Here is a 27,422-nt window from a genome sequence, read left to right on the forward strand (position 1 = left end):
ATACTCTCGTATCATAGACAGAAATACTTAACTATTGAAATTATCTTCTTTGTTAGTACAACATTTTTAACTTTTATGAAATTCAAGATTAAAAGAGATTTTCTTTATCTTCAAAACATAAAAAATTTTATATGCTACACAGATATGTTTAGTTTCACTTATATTTCAATGTCACATAAAAATTACAAATATTTTTTTAAGAGTGTCCTTTGCTTACAAATGCAAAATGCCTTTGCTTACAAAAATTAAAAATATTTTTAAGAGTGTCCTTTGCTTACAAATGCTGTATGGTCAGCATTTTTATTTAATCAATTTTCATATTTTTAATATCATAACTAATGAATATAATATGAACTTCTACTAATAAATAAACTAAATTAAATGAGATATCTAAGTTCTAATTGTTCCAAAAGATTATGAAATTCTGAGATCTTGCTGTATAACGGAACGTAGTGTAAGTTTATATAATGATTTCCAGATTTTTAAGATCATATTTAATGTATATAAACTTTTAATTAGCATTATTAATTGTGAAAAATAATGAAACTTTCATAGAAAAAATATTTTAAATTATTATTTTTGCACATACATCTAATATAGCCTGTTTGGGTTAAAAACATTGGAAGATTCTCAAAGATTGAAGAAGGTCTTATGGTAAACTCCAGCGATTTATGTTAAATGTCTTTGTGGGACAGTTTCTTGAACTTCACATTTTTTTTATCGCTATATATGACCATGGATAGGTTTCACCTTGAGTTACTCATTTCTAATTTCATTGAATTACTTGATTTCATTTTCATCGAATGTTGTTGATTGCTTTACGGTTCACTTTTTTCCTGTCTTCGTGGGCTCTGATTTGTTTTCTTTTGATTAATCGATGATCTCCCTTTTGATTTGTTCACGGACAAATTGATGATGATGACGATGATGTGAACGGCTACATTGGATACCCATCTCCTCTCTGTACCTGAATGTAATGAAATTAGAGAAGTTTCTTTTTTTTCTTTTTTGCTTTTACATATGCTTTCCTCCTCTGGGCTCTATAAAGCTGATCACAAAGTAACATGTTCCTTATGGAGTCGGCAACATATTCTTTTAACACCTAAAAACTAGTCAAACCCACCCACTTTTGTTTGTTTTAATTGTTTTAGTTAGACACTCAAAAAACAACACAGAAGCTACTACCAATTGATGATTTCCACCAACATTTTTGGTTTTCGCGTTGTGAATTGATTGAAATAGAAATAGTGAATTCCACAATTTCTATTCCAGTTCTGCAAAATAAATACATACCAAGTCAATATATATCATATCAATCATTGGAGTTCAAGTTCTCTAAAAATGGACGGTGGGGATGAATATTATCATCAGACGAAGGTGGTTGTGTCTTCTGAGGATGTTGGTATTGATCATGATCATCAGATGGCTCTGTGGTCTTCATCATCTGGAGCTACTAATGATTCTTTAACAATGTTGGGAACCATTTGGGATCTGCATGGAATGTATCTGCCACCACCACCACCCCCACCATTACCACCATCTATGGCTTCTTACAGCCGTCTGATTGATCAGCAAACCTCAAACTTTTTTGATCAGAAGGTGACCAAACAACCCTGCCTCTTTACAGAGATGGGAAGGATTCGTTTGCAAAGTGGGTTTGATAACATTGCACCACTTCAAAATCAGCAAAACTACTCTTCACATGAAAGACCGCCTAATTGTGATGCTTATCAGCTAATCAAGGTTGTTTCAATTTCTTTACGTTAATAATACTGAATTATATAAGATTGTTGTGCTAGCTCCCCTGTTTATTTAACTTTTTGTTAATGTCATGATAAATCTCTGACCTGTAAGATTTGACTTTATACACAGCAAAAAGCCAAGTGTGAAGAAGAAGAAGAAGAGGAAGAAGAAAATGAAGAGAAACAAAAGGCTGATCATACCATTACCATCGGTACAAGCCGGTGTGGGGAAGTTATGGGTAAACAAGGCAAAAGGGAAGCCTTGAAAGAAGGACAAGGTCGATCCAAAGCTGGTCAGTCAATGAGCAGTCACAGCCTTGCAGAAAGAGTATGTATATATATGTGTGTGTGTGTGTGTGTGTGTGTGTGTGTGTACCTGCATATACATGCATACATTCTGCATATATATATATGGTTCACATATAGATCTATATTGATGAAGAAATTTTCATTTTCTGAGTAGGTAAGAAGAGAAAAGATTAACGAACGGATGAAATTTCTTCAAGATCTTGTTCCAGGATGTGATAAGGTAACTAATTAATTATCTGAAATTACTTGGTTTTTTTTTTTTTCCTCCTCCTTTTTTTATGGAAAATTTGAGTTTAGTTTAATAGAATATATGGCTCTTTTATTTAACATATTGCAATAATGATTAATGAGACTGTTCAACATGAAAGATCACTGGAAAGGCGCTAATGCTTGACGAGATTATCAACTATGTCCAGTCTTTGCAACGTCAAGTGGAGGTATAATTATAAATATATCTATATTTATGTGCACTTTTGTTTATATATGATTTTAGTAACACTATAGTGAGAGAAATTACTCACTATTGGTGAGCACTTAAGACGGCATATCCAATAAAGGATATGCATTAGCTGTTTACCAAGTGATAGAGCGTGGAAAAACTGTATACGATTTATTAAATTCAATACAAAATGCTACAATAGCCTCAATCAGTTCGTAGGCTGCACTTCACTTGGGCTTTCATACAACATTTATAGGGTTAAATTGCATTGTGATACTTTTAATTTTTAAAATTTTATAATTTAGATTTTTAATTTATTATAATTTAGATCTTTTTGATTTTTGACCGATAAGGATTACATGTGACTATATTAAACTATTAAATTTCTATATGAAAAATATTAAAATATAAAATTTTAAAAATTTATATTTTTAGTATTTTTTATTTTGAAATTTAATACAATTTGATAACAAATAGTTGATCCCAACTTAAAAAAAAAAAAAAAATACAGAGCAAGAAAATGCAACATTTAAAAAAAAAATTTAATAATTTTACACTTTATCATTTTCTAGTTTGAAAATTAACACAGTCTAATACTAATTGCATAAGATATTAGTTAAACTCTATATCTAATAATCAAACAATACCCAAATTACAATAAATTGAAAAATTAATAATCTAAATTGTTAATAAAAAAAATTAAAATTTTAAATTGTAAAATTTTAAAAATTAAAAATATTATTTTTTTATGGTAAAAAATAAACAAAATATTAAAATGCAGTTAACCCACAATTATATATTAATTTCAACAAAACAAGGAAACTAAATAATAAGATCATTAGTAATGTAATTATATAAGTCATCAAACACAAAAGCAGCCGAAGTAATTAAGTGGCAGTCTTTTCTACTCTATCTTTTTCCCTTCATCATTTCTTTTTTTTTTTTTAATTTTTCCGTGAGAACAGGAATTTGAATTATCGTTTTCGTTATCGCAGTTCCTGTCTATGAAACTTGCTGCTGTCCAACCGGAAATGAAGCCCGACATGCAACGCTTTTAATGAAAGATGTAAGTTAAAACGAATGCATTAATGATAAAAATATGTGCAATATTAATTCAAACCATATACGCATATAGCTCTTTCTAGATCTAAATATGAATATCAGAATTTGATAAATATTTTTATCCTTAACATTTTAACAGTTTTTTCTCTTTTGTTTAGATTGATCGTTCACAGAGTTGCAGTACCACTGCTTTATGATCCGGGGTCCGATTGATCTATCGAAAGAGTATATACAAGGCCTTCCGGCTTCATCAAAGCTTTGACTCAATTAGGAATAATCAATGTGATTTCACATGCTAACCCAAGAACTTCCATGTCTAATCCCAGCTGATCTTTAGAACTTATGGTGCTCTTTGATGCGTACTATGCAGTCAACTTAATTGGGAATTTAATTGTATTACTTTAGGAATTAATGGGTCTATTTATTTTTATGTATCTTGGTAAATACAGGTGTCTATTTAATTTCCCATTATATCTCTGGATGTTCTTGAGCTGAGTCAAATGGAGGGTGACTTTTTTTTTTTTTTTTTCTTTTGGTTTTATGTGGGTCTATCTCTTATCTTGATTTCCCAATTATCGATATTAAATGAGAAATATATTTTTCTCAACCACTTTCTTTCCTTTTTCCTACCAACCAAAGGATATTGAAATTTTTTTAATGGTTTTTTTTTTCCCACTTTTAATATCTAATGAGACTATAGGACATAAAGTAGCCCAAGCTCAAAACTTTGGTCATAGCCTTTAGGAAGCCTGTAATGAATGGAATCCCTCGTTCATAGCAAACCCATCATTGGTTTTAAAGTTGGAACATTTATAGTTGTTGGTGATAAACTTTGGTAGGTTTTAAACCAAATTAAGCCCATGTGCAAAGAAACTCCTTACCACTATTTAAGACCCTTCGCTCCATGTCTACATCTTCAAAGCTAACAGGGGAGACAACACACACTGGTTGGACAAAGTGGTGTGGTCAAACGAGGACATGGTACATCGCAAACGAAATTAATGTCTTTTGCCTTTGTGCCAAATATATAAAATTGATTGCACCTCTCTACACCTGTGCCATACAGATTTTGGACATAAACTTTGCTTTTAATTTCAAATGGATAGTTGGGCCACCAATTAACATATTTACCAAAATCTTGACCCAATCCAAAGAAAATATTGATTTCAAAAATCTATTAAAAAATTGAGGGATATTATTAACAAAATATAGATACTTGATCAACCATTGAAATAATTTCTGTAAATAAATTCATAAATCATTCGGTGTCTCTCCTATTATTATTAAAAAAATAATTAATGTAAGATGGAAAGTTAAGAAAAATTAAAAATTTCCCAAATTTTGATAAAGATTTCCATTGTTTTGATTGGAGATTAACCGTACAATACATTATTGAATAAAACGAAATATTGAATTCCTTGACCCACCTTCAATGGCTATGAACTATCAATTTGGAAGGAACAAACGGGGGGGTCCGTAGAACAAGGCCGAATGAGAACCGAGCAGGCCCATAATGAGATCCGAAAACCTCCATTGAGAATTGCACGGAGGCATAATTATGCCTAATTATAAGACCATGTGGTGGAGATTTAGTGTGACAGCTCCAATTATTTGACCAGTAGTAAAGCAAAAGATGGAGAGGTGGATATATTATTATGTTAGGAGGAGACACCTGTTCGTTGGACAGTAGTGACACTGGCTTTAGAATTTTAAGCACCAGCATAATCTTTGATCAAAAAGCACAAAAAACATAAAGGATCTTCCTCTGCTTGGAAAAATGGGCCCTCAAAAGTGTCTTAAATGAGAACTACCACAAACAAAGCTTTCGGTTGGTAAGCCTTTTTAGACATTCCTTTATTACTTTTACTCACAAAAGTAGTTTGTTGTGTGTCTCAGTTTCATCAGGAAATCAACGTCCCAATACAGGGTGTTTGTCCAGGATAATTCCACCAAAGTCCAACCCCAACAAAACCATTTTTTTGATTTTGAAAGCTTTAGATTTCAAGTGTCAAATTTGAGTTTGTCACCCTTTATCCCTTCCATGCCACAACACAAAAGGTATATATTGTTGCCTTGAGGGTCCCTTTGCTTTGGACCTAAAAATCCAACGGAATAGAATGAATGGCCTTGATGCTTGACATCTGCATTGTCAGTTACCTTTTTTTTTTTTGAGTGAAAAACGGGTAAGTTAAACATTCCCTCTATCAAGTTTTATTTTTTAAAATCAAAATTAAAGAAAATTCAAATATTAACTTTTGTTATGAAATAGTGAATTTGCTATTAATAAGATTATTAAGACATCTCTATCAAGTTTGAAAATATAATCAATATGTATATATATGTAGGACTTGTCATCTTATTATTGTTTTGTTCCTAATATGTCAATAGATCAAAATTATATATTTATGTACAATTAATTTTTTTTATTCAGATATGTTATTCGGTTAAATGAAATATACTTATGTCATAATAGTTTATCCATTAATGAATTAACAATTGCTATATGATTTTAAATATAAAAGCCGAGCTAGAATACAACAACCTACCACATAAGCATCTCTAAGAGATTCTATTGTTATGGAAATATTATATATATATATATATATATATTTGCATTTTCTAAATATGATTTGATTTTCTAACTTGGGCTACAACAATCTCTCCCCATGTGTTTCAGAGCATTTGAACTTTTAACACATGAATCGGTTGGCAGGTAAATAAAATAAGAAACAAACATAGTAAATAATAAATAATCGTTCCGGGAAAAGTTAACAACCTAATAAAGCAAATTCATCGGACAATATTTTATCATGAAAAGATTAGAAAAATCTAAAGTGATAAAAAATTTATTAACCATCTATATTGGTAGAGAATGTACTGTGGACACTAAGTAGACAGTTGGCTTGATTTTGTCAACGTTACAACCAGCATTGCTTATTTAAATTACAGTGGATGATTACTTATTCCATGATGGTTATTTAACAAAGGTAAGCAACAAATGTCATAATCTGAATAATTGAATGTATAAAATAAATATTGAAATGCAAGTCAAAAAAAAAAAAAAAAAAGGGGCAAGCTGTGAAGCACATAGATGTTATCTTAAAAAAAAATAATTTTGCTTACCTAACAAGCAAGTACAAAAGATGATAAGGTACTACTTTTAGGCTTTTAGCATGATCAAAAATTTCCAAACCCCTTTGTGAGCTTTGTGAAAATTTTAAAAGGTCCATGAATGAAATGTCACATTCACCTCTCGCCCTCACACATAAACACATACACACGCGCACACACAAAAAGACACACATCTAATATCTAATTGTCTACCTATACCACCCCTCCATTTGAATTGACTTAGAGTTTCCAACTCAGATGCTAACAAGGTAACAACATAAGAAAAACAAATCCTTTTGGGGGGACCATATTGGGCTCTGTTTATGAAAAGGAGATTGAATTGAAAAGCAACAAAATTAAGAGGGCCTCAAGATGTTGTCTGAGGGCCCAATTTGAACCACAATCGCTTCTTTGGACCTTTTTTTTTTTTTTTTTTTTTTTAGTCCAAATGGAAATCCTTCACTTTCGTTTGGTCTACATGACTTTGGCTACGCTCGATGCCACCCCAACAGTATGTTGGTCTGTAGTGCTCATGTTTGGTTTCTTGTTACTTCGCACAGATCATCTATGGAAGCTCCGGACGAATCTAGGATATTGCGATTGGGGACCATTCTGTATTTCTCTGTTGAAAACTGTGAAGCCCATTTTCCGTGAATAGCTTCACCTAAATTAATTCCACTATTTTTCTTTCTTTTCGAACTACTCTGCCTTACAAAATCATTTCATTTTGGACCACATCTTGCTTCAGGTGAAAAATTAAATAAAATTAAAAATTAAAAAAAAAAAGACCTAAAATTTTTCATGTTTTGGGCCATTTGGGATTTTTCCAGCCCAGTTTGATCTTTTACAAATATATTTTTTCAATTTTCCTTAATTTTGTTATGATTATCGTTTTAATTGTAGTTTAACCAATCATTTTGTGGCTTCATAGTATAAACAGTACCATGTTGGATTGCGATCTAGTATATCACTACTTGGAAATTTGATTTTTCGATTCGAAGTTAACGCAGTTTGACATTCTGGAATTTTACACGAAAATAGCATATTCGATGATTTTTTGTTTTTAGCTTTTGATAGTTGGTGGGAAAGACAATACTTCGAAAGACCTGAAAATAGTTTAACCAGCAATGATTCTAAATAACCGACCCAAAGAAACATAACAAAAATACTCTAAATAACTGTCTCGCTTTTATTTTTAAATTTATATCCATTGCCTATAATGGATATATATATATATATATATATCATTGAAGTTAATGTATCCTATTCCACATTATATTTAAATAAAATCTATATAGATGGTGTACTACATTTGTATTAGCTGAAGATATGAACATAATAGTTTAACATGTGAAACTTTTTTTTTTTTTAATAAATTCTTTTTATGTGTCTTATAAGCTGAATACGTAACACCATTAGATTAGAAACATGTTATGGGTGATCTATGTTGACCAAATATACAAACTCAACCATTTGGAGTGAGACAATCATTTCAACTTGAAGAACAAAGACACATTTGCTAAATTGGATACTCTGCACACGCGGCTAGACAAAGGAACGACAAACTTGACAATTTTGACGTTATTCTAAAGTTAAAATAATCGTTTATATCATGATTGTTACAAAAGACCATCATAAATTGGCTTAGTCCAAAGTGTTTTTAACAAATAGATACCCCAAAAATTCCTTGAACACTCCATTTCATGGAAAAATACCAATTTAAATTAATAGATAGAATTTGGTCATCATCAATCCACTAAAGTCTCAAGCTGATCCAATCTTTACATCAACAGTAGAGAATAAACCAGCGGGGTTAAAAGCATTGGATCAGGGGAGTGAGGTTTTTGTGTCAAGCAAGGCGTTTCCAAGTTTGAATATTACTTGGAAAAAAGAATGTAAAGCAATGAATACTCATTAGGACAAACCCCACCCACAATGCTTAAGGAGTCTTTCACCTTTTTTTTTTCTTTTTTTTTTCCCTCCTAAAGCGTTCCAAAATATTGCCAATTGTAATCCTAATCTCACAACTACAATTATTATAACCAAAACCACAAACGTCACCCATTAGCACGCCAGACAGATTTATACAATTCGTTTTTCCTTTTTTCTTTTCTTTGACAAAGAAAAAAAAGAAATAGAGGACAAAATTTGATTATTTGTCAGGGGGGTAAAATTAAAAATACCCCAAATGTGATTTCCACGACATGCCTGAAAAAAAAAAAAAAAAAAAAAAGGGAGTAATCAGGTGCGGGTGGGCACGGAACAGAAGAAGACCAAGACAAGCATGTGATAATTAATTGAGTTTGAGCGTGCTTTTTTGGGAGGTTTGTGTTTGGGTTATACGGTTGCCACACGGAGGTGTAGGTTTGCCATGTGTTGTGTGTTTTGCTCACTCCGTCATCCGTAGCTTGTGGCTGTTACCGTACGTATGCTTTGCTTATCTTTGACCTTCAACTTTCGAGGAATTGTTATGACAAACCTATAATTAAATTTTGTAAATCCGCAATAGAAATGAGCATTTTGTATTCATATCCGTATACCGTACTCTACCAAAAAAAAAAATTTAACAAATGTTACAGAATGGTCCACCAATTGATGCATTAATATTTTACTAGTTTGTATTTAAAATTTATTCATTCATTTACAAGTTATTTAACTTATATTATTTTTTTTTTCACTCAGTAACATTGACATATCATTTTACTAAGTATTATAGAAATTTATGGCATTCCTCTTCGACATTTATTGAAGAGCATGAGGAAGATAATCATATTAACTACATAGTTTACATTTAAAAGACTGGAGATTCTTTAATGGGTAGTCGTTTATTTATTAATTTATTTATTTATCTTCTGATCCTAGTATATCGTTCTAAGGTTAAAATTGTTTATACTTTTATTAGTCAACAATAAGTTAGACAAGAAATGCTGTTATGATTTAAATATTTGAGCTTAGACGCATTTTTCCCTTGTCAGAAGAGGTAGGACATGCGCTAGAAATCATAAGCCATATGGTGTTGCAGAAGATGCTATACTCTAGTATGAGTTGGAACGCTCAACGATTAACACATGTATGTTGATCTGACGGCTCAAAGCTATAGCAGGTGTACCATCGAATGGCGCATTGGATAATCCACCCGAGAATTCTATCACAACAATTAGACCAGTGTGAAATTATTTTTTTATAATTATAATTTTACAGAAAATACAGTAAATTAATTAAAAATTCAATCTAGGCATATTAGAAATGGTAGGTGTAAAACTTAGACTGACGGCGAGTATGGAAAATCTGATAGAGGTGGGAGCAGGAGATTATAATTTTTATTTTTTTTTTAAAATTTTTATTCATAAAGACGACGGGGAAATAAGGAAAGGGGCAAAGGCCTTTTTAGGCGTCAGTTTTGCTTTCCTTGAACGTATCAATCAGTCCCAGATGGACACCAATCCCTGCTGGTTCCCTAGAATGGAAGATCAGAGAATGACTATAATACCCTCTCCCTCTCCGTATCGTCACTATCTTACGCCTCATGTGTGCAGCTCACCGCCCCCACACCAATCCCCCAAACCCCAACCCCATTCCCTCTCTCACTCACTCACTCGTGGTCTTAATAATACTTTCGTTTTCACCAATTCCTCTCTCACTCCAACTTAGTGCTCCCCTCTCTCTCTCTCTTCCCACTCTCTCTCTCTCTCTCTCTCTCTCTATCTCTCTTGCTGAGTACAAACACGTCCTCAACCACAACACACAATTGGAAAACAGTTCTCTCTCCTATTTGTTGCTAACGTGCGCCTATATAACAGAATAGAACAGAGTTTCAACAGGAGTCCAATCTCTCCTCAACCTCTCTCTCTCTCTCTCTCTCTCTCTCTCTCTCATATTTTATCAAATTTGTAAAACAGAGAAGAAGGTCTTTTTGTACTATTACAGAGTATCAATCTCTCTGTTTTTTTGTTCTTCTTCTTTTTTTTTTCTTTTTTTTTTTTCATTCCCAGACTGAAATGGAAGAAGAGGAATAAAAATACCAAGCTGGTTTTCTCTCTATTTTCTTTTTTTTTTCCTACTTCTTCCAATCTTTTGCCTGGAATTCAGAATTCGAAGATTACAGAGAAAAAAAAAAAGAAAAGAAAGAAAAATCATAATAGTGCGAAATAGTTGTTTCCACTGTTTTTAGTCTTCTTTTTTTTTTTCTTTTTTTGGGGAGTGGTGGTTAGATGGGTGCTTGGACTGTACTACTTGTGAGCCTGCTAACCTGCGCCGTCCTACTCCGACCCACTTCATCAGATCCGAGTGACGAAGCATGCCTGACCCATCTAAGCCAGTCCATTCAAGACACAAGGTCCCTCCAGAACTGGACCAAATCAACCTTCGCTAACCCCTGTAATGGCTTCACCGCCTACCTCCAAGGAGCCACCTGCAACAATGGCCGAATCTACAAGCTCTCCCTCACAAACCTCGCCCTCAGAGGCTCTATTTCGCCTTTCCTCGCTAACTGCACCAATCTTCAAGCCCTTGACCTCTCTTCCAATTTCCTCACCGGACCCATCCCTTCTGACCTTCAATACTTGGTCAATCTCGCCGTCCTTAACCTCTCCTCCAACCGACTCGACGGAACAATCCCACCACAGCTCTCGTTTTGTGCTTATCTGAATGTTATTGATCTCCATGATAATTTGCTCACTGGGCCTATTCCTCAGGAATTTGGGCTTCTGGTTCGTCTCTCTGCTTTCGACGTTTCGAAAAATCGGCTCTCGGGTCCCATACCTGTCAGTTTGAGCAATCGGAGTAGGAATTCGCCTAAGTTCAATGCGAGCTCGTTTGATGGGAATAAGGATCTTTATGGGTACCCTTTACCGCCTTTGAAGAGCAAAGGGCTTTCGGTTTTGGCTATTGTTGGGATCGGATTAGGAAGTGGGTTTGCAAGTTTGGTGCTCAGTTTTACTGGGGTGTGTATATGGTTGAAAATTACAGAGAGGAAAATGGCTCTTGATGAAGGTAAAATCAGCCAGCTTATGCCCGATTATTGAAGCCTTTAAAATCAAAGTTTGGGAAAATATTTCAATCAATCTTCCAATATATATTTTTCCAACTTTTTTTTTTTTACAAAAAAAAAAAAAAGGAGCTAGAGATTATTTCCATCCAGGTATGTTTTCGGAATGAAGGTGTGTCTGCTCTGTCCCTTTTCTTCGATGGGTTTTTTTCTTCTCTTATGTGTCTTTTTTACTAATCCGGAGAGGGAATTTTCGTCTTCTCTTTTTTTTTTTTTTTTTTCCCCTTTTTATTCTTACCTTAGTTTTTCCCTCTCTTTCTCTATTAACCATTTTAGGTTTCTTTTTTTTCTTTTTTTTTTTTTCGTTTTATGCTTTTTGATTCTCTATAATTCTTATTTTCCACAGTCAACAATGTATAAATCAATTCAAAACACGTATCAGTGAAATAGTGTATTTTCTTTATATACAGATATCTCTCTCGCTTTCAATATAATGTAATGTCATAATGTTATTTAATCGCTTTGTTTTCTCTTCACCTTCAAATTGTACGATAGGCTTTTGAGAAATTAGGACTGTTGGGTGAAGCTCTGGCCTTGCACCGTGCAATTTTGTCTGATGTGTTGCTAAAATATATAAGAAAGAAACAACTGGTAGAGAAACTTTTATTTTTCTTGTTTGTTTATTATTATTTTTTTTCTTAAATTTTGTTTTTCTTTTTATTTATAAATGTGTATCCTGAAACTGCCGCATTTAATAAAAATGCGCTTGCACATACTAGGACTTGGTGCTTTACCATTGTGATCTGGTGGGAGACCAACAAAACCACATGGTGTGGAAGTTGTCGACCTCTGAGCCTCTGATGCTTTAAATAAAAAGGTCATGGTTTTGCTCTGTCTAGGCCAACATTCCGGGCAACTTCCTTCCTAATTCTACTTGGGCTTTGGGTTTTCAATTCAAAGCTCCAAGGTTAAAAAAAATTAAAAAAAGAATACTAAATACCTTTCTTAACCAGAATATAAAATGGTTTTTAAACTCTGAGCACATTATACAACTTGCACTGCTTTCCCATGATCAAACCCACCTTTGGTTTTGATGGTTTGGTTAACGTGTTACTTGGTGGCTCACATAATTGTGGTACTTTGGGTTTTTATTGTCCTTGGCTTTAGCCCTCTTTTTGTCCATATTATTTTTATTCTTCTTTTTTGGGTTTGACGTGGGCCTTAGGCTTGTAGCTAAGGATCTTTGAAATCTCTCTAGGGTTCTAACTTTTCTTTTCATGTAATCTTTCACTTTTTAAGATTGTTGATATTAAATATACGGTTTTGTATTTATTTATTTATTTTTAAGCTTTTGCATATAAGTGTGTGCTCCTCCAGCACCTTCCTCAATGAATTTAACCCCATCATCAATTAATATCTTAGCCTCACTTGACCACCATTATTTTTTTCAAACAAAGTTCTCATCACAAGTACGCTGGCATTGCCAAATTTTCTCCAATCTAATAATAAAAAATAAAATAAAATAAATTAGAATATCTTTTGCAGTTGTAAATGTAAGAATGTTGAATTTTGTTCATAGTAAATATGGGAAATTGAATTAAATATAAGGAAACTTATATAGCTGTTTACTGGTAAGGAAGCATGAATCCCTAGATTGTGCTGCTTTTACCAAGTCTTTAAGCCTCTTTTCGACACATACACGCAAGAGGACTGTAGACATAAATATTTTACATATAATATATAAGAAGAAAAGCAAAAGAGAAGGCTATAGATGTTTTAGCATTTATCCGTTAACTAGCTAATGGTAGGATATAGGGGGAATCAACAAAAACAGGAAACTAATAAAAGAGGGAAAAAAACAGAGAAAACGAGGGGAGGCGGGGGAGGAACCTGTTCCAAAATGTATTGGGTTGGGAAAAAAATTAAAAAAAACAAAAAACAAAAAACAAAACAAGTTTAGGAGAAGATAATTAGACAAAGATCTGAGACATTGATGATGAATTTTGTCTAGGAGGATCGACAAAGCATGTCATATTCAAAAGCCATAAACTAGGCCCAGAAATGTTCCTGTCTAATCTAAGAAAAACTCTAATATTGTGATCCAATGAATGGGTATGATCCTTTTAAAAAAAAAAAATTCAACTTACACCGAAAGTAAAGATGGTCAAATATGCTTTCATTCCTCCTCATTAATGGGTCCTCCAAGAATGGCATGCATTTCATCATGGGGTTGGGTCCCATCCCTCTCATATCCAATTCTTTATTTTTTTTTTTTTTTTTTTTTCCCTCGCTGAAAATGGGGGAGTTTTGCAAACCAAAACAAGCAAGCGATCCGGGAAAAGAATGCTGGCCAACCATGTTCATTGCTGTGTGTGTAATTGTGAGTGTAATTGAGTGAAAATCTCTTACTAGGGTTTTGGTTTTCTGAAAGCCAAAAAGCCAAAATACGTGCTTATAATTACTGAACCACTACCTCTCTTTGCTCCTCTAATTGCTCTAGTCACAAGGAACGTGCTTCTCTGCTTTGTATATTACATCGCCTTCACATCCCTGCTTTGCTCATTGGAAAAAGCCTGGTGTACTCTATGGCCCGCACCTGTACAGAATAAAATAATAGTAAAATACCCACAATTATTTATACCTACCATCTATAAGAGTTATTCTTCTTCACATGAAATATGGCCTTTTCTTTTCTGTCTCCCATTTTATTTATATCCCAAAGTTTATATTTTATTACCCCAAAAAAAAAAAATTGTGAAAAAACTATGTTGAATTAATGAGTGTTGACTAATCTATTGGCCTTCTTCAATTTATATATATATATATATATATAAAACTATTTTTCTGAAAACTATCTCAATAAGGTGATTTTTTTAATGTTAACAATAAGCTGTATGTGCGACACTATGGATGATATTATATAAGCTAGGAGATACACATACCACCATATCAACCAGTATAGGCTGAAAGTTAGATTTAAGGAGAATAGTAGTATATACAGTAATGATATAGTAGATTAACTAACTTATCTTATTATTAGCTATTAAAGGGTAATAGAAACATATAATATATGGTAATACTTATTTATAGCATTTATTGTTATTTTTGAGTCTTAATATTAAAAGCGTAGTAAGGAAAGTAAATCATTTAACGATAAATTTTTAAATTGTAATATGAGATAAATAACATTGAATTTTTTAAATAAACTATTTTTTTTTATATATATATTTTTAATATTGTGCTACATCAATATTATGCTGCTTTAAGCTTGGAGCTCAAGTTGGAAGGTAGACAGAACTGAGCATGCTGGGTCCAAATGTGTAAATGGTGCCAAGAGAAAAAATTATATTTGAAATGAAAAAAGAACGTGTATGGTGTGTTTGGTCAGTGGGAAATTCTTCATTTTTTTTTTAATTAAACAATTATAATTTATAACATCATTTAAAAAAAAAAAAAAAAGTTAGAAAGAAACAGGATTCCCTCAACCATCAACACTTGAATTGTTTAATACTAAAAAACAAGAGGGAAATTTGGTGCAAGTAGAGCATTTCCTATTGTTGCAGTTTGGTTCATGTGCAACTTTTCCCCCACAATAATTTAGCCAATACATACCCTACGTGGTCTAACTTTTGAAGAGGGTTTCTGAAATTACTTCACTTTTTTAGTTTTAACTTGTCTAAATTAAACAATTAAGTTTAATTTATGATATGGCAGTATCAAGAATTAAAGTTTAGTGAGAATTTAAGAGGCATATATGTTGGCCAACAAAAATACTAAAAAAAAATAATAATAATACAATTTTTTTCACTCATGTGGTGATCTCGAAGTAGAAAATCGATTTGATTTTTTTGAAAGAATAGGGATAAATTACATTATTATTAATCATTTTTCCATATATTACTATTGGATTTTAGTTTTTTCTTTGGATACATGGTGCATTTATGTCAGTAAAAAGGTGTAAACGAATTAAAAAAAAAAAAATAGTGCATTTTAAATGAAAACAAACTTCTATTATATATCAATTTAATGTTCTTTAACGCTGGATTTGAAAAAATAAAATAAAATTTACCAAAACGAAACAATCACATCTTGCAAACTTGTTTTTATCAAAATGTTATATCCGTAAAATTTAGCTATGGAGCAAGAATATTATATCTGTAAACTTTAGCTATGGGGCAAGACACTGCTGCTTTGGAAGGGGATTTATTAAATTGAAGTCCTTTGAGTGATGGAGGGGCTCCTTTCAAGTGAAAGAAGTGATCTTTTATTGTCCAATATTATTTTGCATATGGTGACAAATTGGCATTATAAGTTCTAATTATTTGGTTGACAAACTTTGGAGTATGTACTTTTTGGTGCACTTTAAAATGTCACCTGATTAAGACAAATGAAATAATAAACTTTAAGTATAAATTGGATCCCAATTTTACATCATGTTTTAAATTTGCAAGTATTCTCTATATATATATATATATATATATAGAAATATAAAAAGATAGGTGAGCAACGGCAACTTTGTATTTCAATGACATCAAAAGAATATTAAATGAATAGAATTGAAATATGGATGGAATATAATAAAATGGAATGACTTAATTTTTATAAAATGAGGCATGAAATGAAATTATTTCTTAATTATTTTTTGATTCTTATAAAATAAGACAATGAAGCTATTACAAAGAAATTCCAAAACTTATAAAACAAAAAACTTCAAACTCATATTGATCATGAGTTGAGAACGGGAATTGCTTGTTTTATATTTAGTTATTGAGAATTCCCTCCAATCTTTCCAAACACTTGTTCACTCATCCCTTACACTCATCCAAACACTTAGTTTACTTTTCCTTTCAACACGTGTTTCTCACCCTTTTCCAAAACCAAGACATAATTTACACGAAATGTTATCCATTAGTTTTTAAACTTAATTATTGCCTTAATTCATTGTATTAATTTTAAAACAAAAGGGTCACTTCACTTTTTTTTCCTAATTTTTTATTTCACATGTACTTTGAAGTGTTATATAACATACCCAATTTAATTACAAAATTGATATTTATTTTCATATCTTTAATCAAAGTAAAATAAATGTTTTAATATAATTAAAAAAAAACTTTTATTTCACATTTTTTCAACTGAGGCGTAATTTTTATTCGTTTAATTAATTAAAACTATAATAAATTTATATAATATAATTTCAAAATTAATGCTATTTAAAAGCACAAAATAATCAATAAATCGCAATATCCCGAACTCAAGTATAAAGAAGATTGAAGAGGCATATATGTTTATGAATATATGTTAAACAGAAAAAGCCATATATTGGCAAAACACTGAAAGAAATTTAGTTTCATCATTCGATTGGTGATCTTGAAATAGAATATTAATTTTAATTTTTTTCGGAAGAATAGGAGATAAATTACATTATTATTAATCATTTGTAAAAGAGTCACCGAGAATATGCATTTTTTTACCCAAAAAAGAAAAGAAAAAAAAAGAATGAATGAATGTATTTGAAATGAAAAACATAACACAACGTTATATTACATGATCATATGTCAATTTTTATAATATTCAATGAAATAATATTTCTTTAAAGCCTTTTTTTTTTTTTTTTTTTTTGGTTTAAAGAAAAGAAAATTTGTAATTTAACAAAATCGAAACAAAAACATAAAGTTGACAATATAGAGACAGACAACATTAGACCAGGACTCCAGCTGCACCTGGCTCGTTGGTATTCCCTTGATGTATGAACTGGTTTTTTCAACGGGCTCAAATAAAAAGCCAGACCTTTCTATTGGGCTTCATACCCAACCAACCCGGCCCACCAAAATTTAAAAAAAAATTAAAAAATGAAAAACCTCGTCTCTAAAACCCAAATGGAAAAAATTTCATAAACCCTAATTCAAAGTCCCTGCAACGTGTTGTTCAGGTATCGAAGTTATCAATGGCGGAAGCGATAGAAAAGCCAGCCAAAGATACTGAACGCGAAGAAGTAGAAGAAGAAGAAGAGGAGCGAACCTTCGAAGAGCTTGGATTGGATGCTCGCCTTACCCGTGCTCTTATCAAGAAGGGAATCAGCAAACCAACCCCTATTCAACGGGTCGCAATTCCTCTCATTTTGGTCAGTTTTTTTTTTTTTTTTTTCATTCTTTTATCGATTCAAACTTCTTTATATTTGTTTTCCGAGAAAAAGGAAATGAAAATCAAGTAAAGTTTAGTTTTTTTTTTTTTTTTTTTTTTTTTTTTTTTTTTATCTTTATTTATTTATTTGTGTTTGTTATTTACTGCTAAAATGAGGAAATATTGGAGGAGAATTTTGGTTTTTTATTTAATTTTTTCGGATTTGAATATCAGGAAGGTAAGGACGTGGTTGCTAGGGCAAAGACTGGTTCAGGGAAGACATTCGCTTACCTTGTTCCATTGCTTCAGAAGCTGTTTGCTGATTTTGGTTCACGGAATAAGCTTGCTCCCAGTGCATTCGTTCTTGTGCCTACACGAGAACTCTGTCAGCAGGTATATTTGGTCATTCATTCCCATTTTGATATTGTTTTCTTTGATTTGGTATTTTGCAATTTTGCGTGACATTGAATTTGTATTGTGTTTTATGGAGTAGGTTTATACAGAAGTCTCATCTCTCATTGAATTATGTAGAGTTCAGTTGAAAGTTGTACAGTTGACGAGCAGCATGCCTGCGTCTGATTTGGTTGGTTCATTTGACTTCTAAGTTATGATTTTCAGCATGTTAGATCATTCTCCAACTCTATGTTGGGTGCTTATTCTTATATTTTTGCTTGCAGCGGACGGCATTGGCGGGACCTCCTGATATTTTGATTTCTACACCTGCTTGCCTCCCAAAATGCTTTTCTGCTGGTGTGCTTCAACCAGCATCCATTAATGATTCGCTAGAGATTCTTGTTCTTGACGAGGTGAAGACTTAGTGTTCAGTTTATCGATTACCATGTTTGTCTGACTCTGGTCGGGTTTGATGGCTTTGTATTTTCATAGACTGTAGTGCCTATTGTTTCATTCACTTTGAAATTGTATTCTCCTTAAAATATTATGTTTCTCAAATTTATAGGAGTTACATTATAATTGGGATGTATAGTATATGCGTTCTATCAATATTTCATTGGAATTTGAACATATCCGTTTCTATTCATATTTGTTTTAAATTTATTTATGGTTTTATGAAATCCTATCTTCTAAATTAAATCATTTTATTGCCAATCTAAAATTCTGAGACCTGATTATCTAGTTTTTTTTTTTTTTTTTTTTTAAAATAATTTTTTTAATAATTTATTTATTTTTGTTGGGAGATTATTGAATTGTATTTGCTTCCAGGCAGATCTTCTATTGTCATATGGTTACGAAGATGATATAAAAGCATTTACATCTCACATTCCTAAACGTTGCCAATGCCTTCTCATGTCTGCTACCTCAAGGTTTGTTATTATGATCAATGTTACTTGTTTCTTGACATTTATTTGTCTTTCTGATTGCTCATGCGTAATTCTGATTAGCTAATTTTTTGTGATATCTGCTTCATTTGGCAGAGGACAATGGCTTATAGCATAATAAGTTAGATAGTAATTAATGGATCTTTAGGTTCCCTTCTGCTACTGACTTAGATATTTCGCTGCGTTGGTTTTTATAAATGAAAGGAAAGTATGTTTGTTGTTTCGGGGTTTGTTCATCATTATCTTTCATGCTTTTTTTTACCTGCATTTCTTTATATACTTTTCCCTTTGGACCTAGAGTGCTGACTTATACTGATCTATACATTGGTTGGCAGTGCTGATGTTGAGAAACTGAAGAAGCTGATATTGCACAATCCTTTTATTTTGACATTGCCAGAAGTGGGAGATATTAAGGATGAGGTTATCCCAAAAAATGTTCAACAATTTTGGGTAAGGATTGTGTTCTTCAAAGCTTTGGATATATACTTCTTTCCTTGGCTTTTTGACTTATTTTTTTCTCTTCATTGTGGCCTAGATTTCTTGCAGTACTCGTGACAAATTACTCCACATTCTTTCCCTCTTGAAGTTGGAGTTGGTTCAAAAAAAAGTAATCATATTTACTAATACAATTGATATGGGATTTAGATTGAGACTTTTTCTGGAAAAGGTAAGATCACTTCTTTCAAATTAGTTATATATATTCAATTCTCTTTACATGTAAATATATAGAATCAACTAGTAATTTATTCTATGAAAAATTGAATTTTCAGATTCTGGATTCTATTTACTTATAGATGCTTAGAATCAACTGCAATCCAGTTAGAGAGACAGAGTAAAAATACATCTGTTAGAGTTTTGTTTCTCACGTTGCTTTCTCCATCAAGCTTAAATATGTTATGAGTTATGAATTATGAACCATAAGTTGGGGTATTGACAGAACGCCTTAACTTATACAGATGTATTAGTGAAACTAAAAACTTGAAGAGAACTCTTTTCTAATAAGCTCAAAATCAATTTCTTTCCTCTTATAATTATTTTGGTTGTTATTATTATTTCTTCCTGGTTCTAACTTAATTGTTTATCTTTTTCAGTTCGGAATTAAGTCTGCTGTTCTAAATGCTGAGTTGCCGCAAAATTCTCGTCTTCATATTCTTGAGGTTTGTCACACATTCCATTTACTAAGTTTGCAAGTCAGTCATGATTTCTGTTGAGTTATATTATTGTTTGAAGTGTTTAGTTGCTAATTTCCATTTCGAGAATAATTTTACATGGATGGTTTCTTTATGATGACATATGCTAATAAAGCAGTATCCTGATCTTGTGCTGTCTACAGGAATTCAATGCTGGGCTTTTTGATTACTTGATTGCAACTGATGACAGTGAAACAAAAGAGAAGGAAGAAGCCAATGAAGAGAATAATGTTAAGCTAAGAAAATCTAGGAGGCATGCCAAGCAAAAATTAGACTCTGAATTTGGAGTGGTGCGGGGAATTGACTTTAAAAATGTACACACGGTAAGCAAATGTTACATTCTAGTGCAGTGACATATGGGGAAACAAAATCTTATATTTCTAAGGTCCCCTTTTGTACCTTCTTGAACACTATGATCAAGTGGTATGCCATTTTCTCTTCCTAAGGGTGGATGAGTATGCCCTTTAACAACGTGTATGTTCATGCATTTGTAGGTTATCAATTTTGAAATGCCACGAAGTGCTGGAGGATATGTGCATCGTATTGGTCGTACAGGAAGAGCATACAATACTGGTGCTTCTATCTCAATTGTGAGTTTGTTGCTGGAAATTAATATCTGCCCAGCTGAATTGCTGCTGGTGTACATTGTGATAACTAGATCATGCTTCTTGTATTATTCTAAAACTTGCATACTAAACAGGTTTCTCCAGATGAGATGGAAATATTTGAAGAAATAAAATCGTTTTTAGGGAATGATGAAAACGACGCCTCCAGCTTGATAACTCCTTTTCCTTTACTGACTAAGAATGCAGTGGAGTCTTTACGATATAGAGCTGAGGTGAAGATCTGATTCTATCATTTGTGATGCGAAAGCCTCTTTTATTATATTATAGCGCATAGTGGTTGCTGGTATTCTTTCATTGTCCTTGGATGTGTTTTCCCAAGATATGCTATCTCTTGTTAGTGGATTTTGAACGTTAACAGTTAATTTTCCATCACTTTTCTGACGAATGAAAAGTAAATAAAAAATTTGGCGGCTCAGACTTTCATATGAATGTTGTGTTAAAGAAACATGTAGTGAAGAGCTCCTTATGATTGTGGTCATCAGTTGTCATGTATGAACAAGCAATCTGAATTGCAAGTTATCTGGCATGTTTTGAATAGGATCTCTTGTATGTAAACCCTATATAAATGGAGTTTGCCTTGTATCTCCAGTGTTCAGAGTCTGGGTGAACTCAATTCACTTTTGTGTATTAAAGGTTCTGGCAACGCATTTGTTTTTCCTGTTTTTATCGTTATTTATTTAAATTTCTTTCAATTGACTCTCTCAAATTGCCGAATCCATAGTCTGAAATTGAGTGGGCTGTTTTGCATGATCAAATGGCAACTTAAGGGAGCATATTTAATTGACAAATATCTCTGATCTTTTGCAGGATATTGCGAAGAGTGTCACTAAAGTTGCTGTCCGAGAAGCTCGAGCTCAGGATTTGAGGAATGAAATTCTCAATTCTGAAAAGTGAGTTTTTCCTGATGATTGATTTGTTTTACTTATACGAAGTCCTTTCCTTCCAATTTCTTGCAATATTAGATTTATTACGAGTTTTAGATAATATGTTGTCTTATTGTCCCACTTGACATTGCCCTGTTTGAATGCATTTATTTTCCTGTAAAGTGTGGCTGTTAGTTGAAGTGAATAACCTGTGTACCTAAGTTTTTCCTTCCTCTACATAGTCTTTTTGATATATGTTCTAATGATGATGTGCTTTTTTGTGTTTAGATTGAAGGCTCATTTCGAAGTTAATCCGAAGGATTTAGGTAATGAAATGTGGTAGTTGGCTATCTGTGCAAGGATGTCAGTCTTCATATTTTCAGTTTGATTTCTTATGTTGCAAGCAATGAACTTCTTTACTGAGCAGATTTGTTGAAGCACGACAAGGTTCTGAGCAAGAAGCCCCTCGCTCCTCACCTACGTAATGTGCCTGATTACCTCATGGATCCAAAAACTCAAGAAGCCAGCAAGATTGTGAAGCTTGCTAGGGCAGCAATGGGAAATACACAACCTGCACGCCGCCATAGATCCAATAAAAATTTCAGAAAAAGTAGAGATCCTCTCAAGACTTTCACTGCTGAGGTATTCTTGCTTCTTGCTTTTACTTTTTAGCCCCTCAACCCAACCCCCCTTTGTCTTTTGTTGTCTACTTTTTATTTTTTGCAGTTTTAGAAAATTCATTTTGTGGTGAGTTGTAATCTGTCTTAAGAATCGGGAATATGTATCCCAGTTTGGTAGGAGTCCCCTAGTGCTAAGTGTGAAAAATGTTGTCAGCTGGTAATGGATATTTGCATTCTTCTGATGACAGGGATCTGGAAAAGGTCGTAGAGGTGGGATGAAGAGAGGAAACCACAGCGAGAACACAGAGAAACCTAAAAGGAAAAAATCAATTTGATTTACTATTCATCTGCAAATGCTGTGTAAACTGGGGTTTTAATTGTCCCCTTCATTTTTGTAGCAAATTATAGTAATATATATCTTTTATATTTTTCCAATGTTTACTCTCCCCAAAAGCTTTACGCTCCCTTCTTGTGCTATTTTAAATTTTTGTAGCAGTTGCACAAATTTTTGCTGTATAAAATTTCCAAGATGATGCTTCTTTTCTCCTCTTAAACTAGGTTGGAAAATGATCCATACAATAAATTTCAAGCGTTGCTGAAATTCGTATCTGCAGTCTATAATTAACCCAAAACCTGGCTTTGGAACTGTTTCCAATTATAATTGTGTATGTTTTTATACGGTGACATTATAATTCTGGGTGGAATATTCATTGATTTTGTTATGACGGTCCTGGTTTTGTGAGGTCTTTTTTATTTTTATTTTTTTTTTTAATTTATAATATAACGTGTGCCTATCTATGTCCTTGTTGTTGGGCTTTGGCTTCCATTCCGGTTCAATGAAATCCATTTTGATTAGCCCATGACATAGGTTTTTTGTTTTCGGTGCTGTGTGTATGGGAAAGATTGTTTACCTGCACCATCGTTACTGCAGGATGGGACACGCCGAAGCAAGGACGGGGCGTGCAAAACCTCAAATCACAACTTTCAAATCCATAATTGAAATGTGATGGTTGAGTGGAAACAAGAATGCTTTTTTCTGATTTACCCAAAAAAAAAGAATGCTTTGCTCTGTTCTTTTTTTTTTTTTTTTTTGGTAAATGAAAAAGGAATGCTTTGCAGAAACAAAGAAAACACAATTCGTATGAAATGTGGGATGTATTCAAAGCAGCTGGAAAATCATAAACCAAGAAAGCCATGGAAGAGACATAAAGCTCATTCTTAGATAGCTGAACAACTTGTCCTCCTAACTAAAAACAAAAAAAAAAAAAAAAAAAAAAAAAAATGAAAAAAGAAGCGAAATTACAATAATATACATGTATATATAAAAAAATTTCATGTGCCGAACATCTTCTGTGACCCCATTTTTTTGGCATCGTTTGTGACCAAGTACAGAATTGCCTAACAACCACCTAAAATTAAAGGTTCATACATGTATTTTATCATTTACATTTTATAAAACTTTTCACATAAAATTAAAGTTTCACCATCGACAATTGATTAGGTTAAATAAAGATACCAAAAAATAAAAGAAAAAAAAATATAAATTATATTACAAACATTATATAGTCTTTCGAAATATTTACAAAGAATATATGTATCATTACTTAATTAGTTTATATTTAATAATATTTATCACTTTAAAAATTTTCTATTTACAAATTATATTAATATGACAACCAATTAAACAGTGATATATATATATCCTTTGGTAAACTATTACTTATACAAATGGTTTTTATTTTATAAATTTAAAAATGTTATGGTAAAGGAAGGTGCTCATCACTTGATAAGTACTTAATATATATCTTTTATTCACTTGCGTGTCCAATTAAAAAATGTGAGAATGCGCTTTACGTGGTGACCAATTGGTGATCACCCCCTGATAAAGAATATACTTAGAAGAATATACTAGGATGCATGTTTTGGTTAGCACCTTCACCTGCTGTAGGAGGGTTGTTTACAGGCTACTCTTAATTTTTTATTATTTTCATTTAGATTTTTGCACTTTTTCTTAATTTTTAATTTTTGGCCATCTACAAATGATACAAAACAATTTGGATTATATATGTGTCCTTTTTCTGAAAAAAAAAAAAAAAAACATTTTAGTATCCTTAGTAAGAGATTAAATTTGGAAGGCAGGATTACTATTTTGATTTAGTTCAATATGTAACAGTGAAAACTATAGTTGAAATTAAAAATGATATATCGATATACTGGATGGAAATATCAGTAATGTTTTTAAAAAATATATACTATATAAATATGAATATTTAATAGAATTGATTTAAAAATTTTATAATTATAAAAAACAATAAATATTTGCTAATATAAATATATAAAATAATAAATACTGACAAAAGTCCCTATCGTACTAATAAAAACATCACTCAATTATTCATATGTGATGTACGTCCCAATAAAAAAAAGAAAATCATATTTATTCTTGTATAAATATAGATGCCCACCCTGGTGAAAATTAGTGTTTAACGGAGCTGTTTTCAAATTTTAACTAGACAAAGCACCAAAAGTGTCATTTGAAGTCTTAACGTTAATAACGAATTTCACTTAACCGACTTATAACTATGCATGTATACGTGTGTGTGTGTGTCTATATATATATATATATATATAAAATAATTTTACAGTACAGATCAATTCGTATACCGATCATATCTAAATTGATATTTTTTAAAAAAAATATCAATTTAAACATGATCCACATTATAAAATTTTTCTATTTTTGTTTTTGTGTCAAGTTAATTTCATTCATTTGTTCATTTATGAATTTGTACATAAAATCTATAAAAAAAAAAATTATTAGAAAAACTAGCTAAATCCAATTAATCGATATCAATTAAAATCAATCATCTTATAAGAAATAACTGCGAATAATTTTTTGCCAACCAAACAAAAAAAAAAAAATGTAAATATAGTTCAGTCCATAATGAGAATAAAACAAGAAAAGTCATGAGTTGGGGACCTAAAACGGGTAGGTTGGGTTGGTTTATTTATTATGAAAATGTCCATGGGATGGAATTGGGGTCCATATGTGTCATCGACAACCGAACCAGCATTGAATGGTGACTAGTTAAATGTGAGGTGAGGAAGGAGCAGCTACGAACTGAAAATTATGTGAGGACGATGGAATTCAAACGCTCATTTAAAGCCATCAAGATTCTCTCTCTTGAAATTTGGTAACAACTAACAAATGTTCTCTTCTGTGTGTTATTATTATTATCGCTATTTTTTTGCCACAATTTTGCGTCAAATTGATTAGACAATAGTGGAAGTATTATTTGAAAGTGTGTTGAAAATTAGATTTCATACTCATTGAGGGAATGATCCCTAATGAAAAGGAAACGAAGGAAAGATGAAACATACCGAGTCAACTCAGCCTTTTTCACAGCATCTAAATATTCTACATTCTGCCACCAATATTATCAATTGCATTTCATTATTTTATTGTTTTAAGTAGACACTAATTTTGTAGTTTTTTTTTTTTAAGTTAATATTAAGCAAAAAGTAATAATTAAGTGATATTGCAATATTGCTTTCAGGAGTCCCTTCGATGATCGATGGGGTAAATAATAAAGTCCAGAAAAGACTCGCATCTCAATTTTAATTTACATGAACAAACTATATTTTTAGCACAAAAAAGGGCTAATAATAATTCAATCAGCCTCATAAACTATTGCATGTTTTATAGTTGATCTTCAAAATTATAAAATTCTTCCAAACAGAATTATCCAAATTATATATGCATGGTTAACTTTATCAAATTCATATATCAAAATATATAATTTGATTGAACTGATAAATAAAACAAGTTTTAGAATAATAATAATAACCAATTATACAACTTTGTCACGTTGAGATTTAATCCAAAGGGGAAAAAGGAAAAAAGGAAAAAAGGAAAGATATTATCTTTGTTTTTATCTTTTTTCACTTAATCTTTTCAATTTTTGATACTCTGTAAGTGATGAAGGACATGTTTGATAGTGCATTTACTAAGTATTTATGTTTTGCAGCAATTATTTTTACGATATTTTTATTAGTAAATACTTTATAAAATAAGTGATAGAATATTTAATTATAAACTATAAAAAAACATCTTAAAATTTATTTTCAATATCTTTATTTTTTAATTATTGCATTAAATGAATTTTTTTTTTGGTGAAATATTTATTTGAAAACACGCCAACTGTGATGGTTCTTTTATAAACACCTTTAGTATTTTTTTTTTAAATTTTTTTTGGGGCTAAATTTAAGCATTTCCTAGTTTTTTTGTTATACATGGTCACTATTGTTTTTTTTTCTTTGGAAACACCTGAAGAAACTCCAAATATAGTTAAACAAAGACACACAAAAAGAAGAAACGTAGTTAGAGTATTCGAATGGACTTTTTAAGATAAAATAATATATTTTTTATATTAAAAAATATCTATTAAAATAACTAATAAAATTTAAAAATATTTTTCAACAAATTTTTTATTTAATTTTTTATTTTTTATTTTTTTATAAATATTTATTATTTTACTTGTAGTTCTTCTTTTTTATATGAATTATATATTTTTTAAATATTATAATGCTAACATAAAAAAATATATTACATTCAATTAAATTTATATAATATTAAAATAAAAAATAATCCAATTTTTTATATTAAAAAATTAAAATAAAAATTATTTAATTTTTTTTTAAATATTATTTCTTTAAAATAAAAATATATTATATTTAAAAAATATGTTACCATTCAGTGTGTGTAAGAAGGTGGCAAGAGTAGACCAGAGCTGAAAGTGTGGTTAGATGTAGCGACTTTAAGTTAAAGCTGACATTATTCGCATTTCCATACTCTTTTTTGTTTTTGACAAACACGCTAACAACATTTACGAGTTCACACAGGGACGAATCTAACGAGACCAGCAGCGGACATGGCCGTTTCAAAATTTGTGAAATGCTCCTACTAGTGCATATAAAATTTCTACAAAGCCCTTAGTTCTATACATGCATGATAGG

The 27,422-nt window shown here is 31.5% G+C and overlaps 3 protein-coding genes across 4 annotated transcripts; all 3 read left to right on the plus strand.

The window, feature by feature from the left end:
• The first annotated feature begins 1,104 nt into the window (after window positions 1–1,104).
• Window positions 1,105–4,029, plus strand: LOC107405633 (transcription factor bHLH63). Of its 2 annotated transcripts, none has more exons than XM_060819133.1 (6): window positions 1,105–1,743; window positions 1,873–2,070; window positions 2,206–2,271; window positions 2,420–2,488; window positions 3,486–3,552; window positions 3,709–4,029. In XM_060819133.1, exons 1-5 carry the CDS (start codon window positions 1,342–1,344, stop codon window positions 3,546–3,548), a joined length of 798 nt encoding a protein of 265 aa, XP_060675116.1. In that variant the 5' UTR covers window positions 1,105–1,341; the 3' UTR covers window positions 3,549–3,552; window positions 3,709–4,029. The 2 variants fall into 2 exon arrangements, with proteins under 2 accessions (XP_060675116.1, XP_060675115.1); XM_060819132.1 differs by having other exon boundaries at window positions 1,106–1,743; window positions 3,486–3,556; window positions 3,711–4,029.
• A 5,969-nt stretch (window positions 4,030–9,998) lies between these two features.
• On the plus strand, window positions 9,999–12,316 carry LOC107425012 (receptor-like protein 44). Its single transcript, XM_016034940.4, has one exon. The coding sequence runs from the start codon at window positions 10,875–10,877 to the stop codon at window positions 11,685–11,687; it is 813 nt and encodes a 270-aa protein (XP_015890426.3). The 5' UTR covers window positions 9,999–10,874; the 3' UTR covers window positions 11,688–12,316.
• Window positions 12,317–17,520: 5,204 nt separating this feature from the next.
• Window positions 17,521–22,841, plus strand: LOC107405631 (DEAD-box ATP-dependent RNA helicase 16). The gene is made up of 15 exons (XM_016012703.4): window positions 17,521–17,771; window positions 18,005–18,163; window positions 18,264–18,353; window positions 18,448–18,576; window positions 18,992–19,092; window positions 19,443–19,557; window positions 19,643–19,774; window positions 20,199–20,264; window positions 20,441–20,620; window positions 20,792–20,887; window positions 20,998–21,135; window positions 21,731–21,813; window positions 22,075–22,112; window positions 22,214–22,428; window positions 22,655–22,841. The coding sequence occupies exons 1-15, from the start codon at window positions 17,595–17,597 to the stop codon at window positions 22,739–22,741; spliced, it is 1,806 nt and encodes a 601-aa protein (XP_015868189.1). The 5' UTR covers window positions 17,521–17,594; the 3' UTR covers window positions 22,742–22,841.
• Window positions 22,842–27,422: the final 4,581 nt, after the last annotated feature.

The sequence above is a fragment of the Ziziphus jujuba genome, chromosome 7, assembly GCF_031755915.1.
Source record: "Ziziphus jujuba cultivar Dongzao chromosome 7, ASM3175591v1".
Taxonomy (NCBI): Eukaryota; Viridiplantae; Streptophyta; class Magnoliopsida; order Rosales; family Rhamnaceae; genus Ziziphus; species Ziziphus jujuba.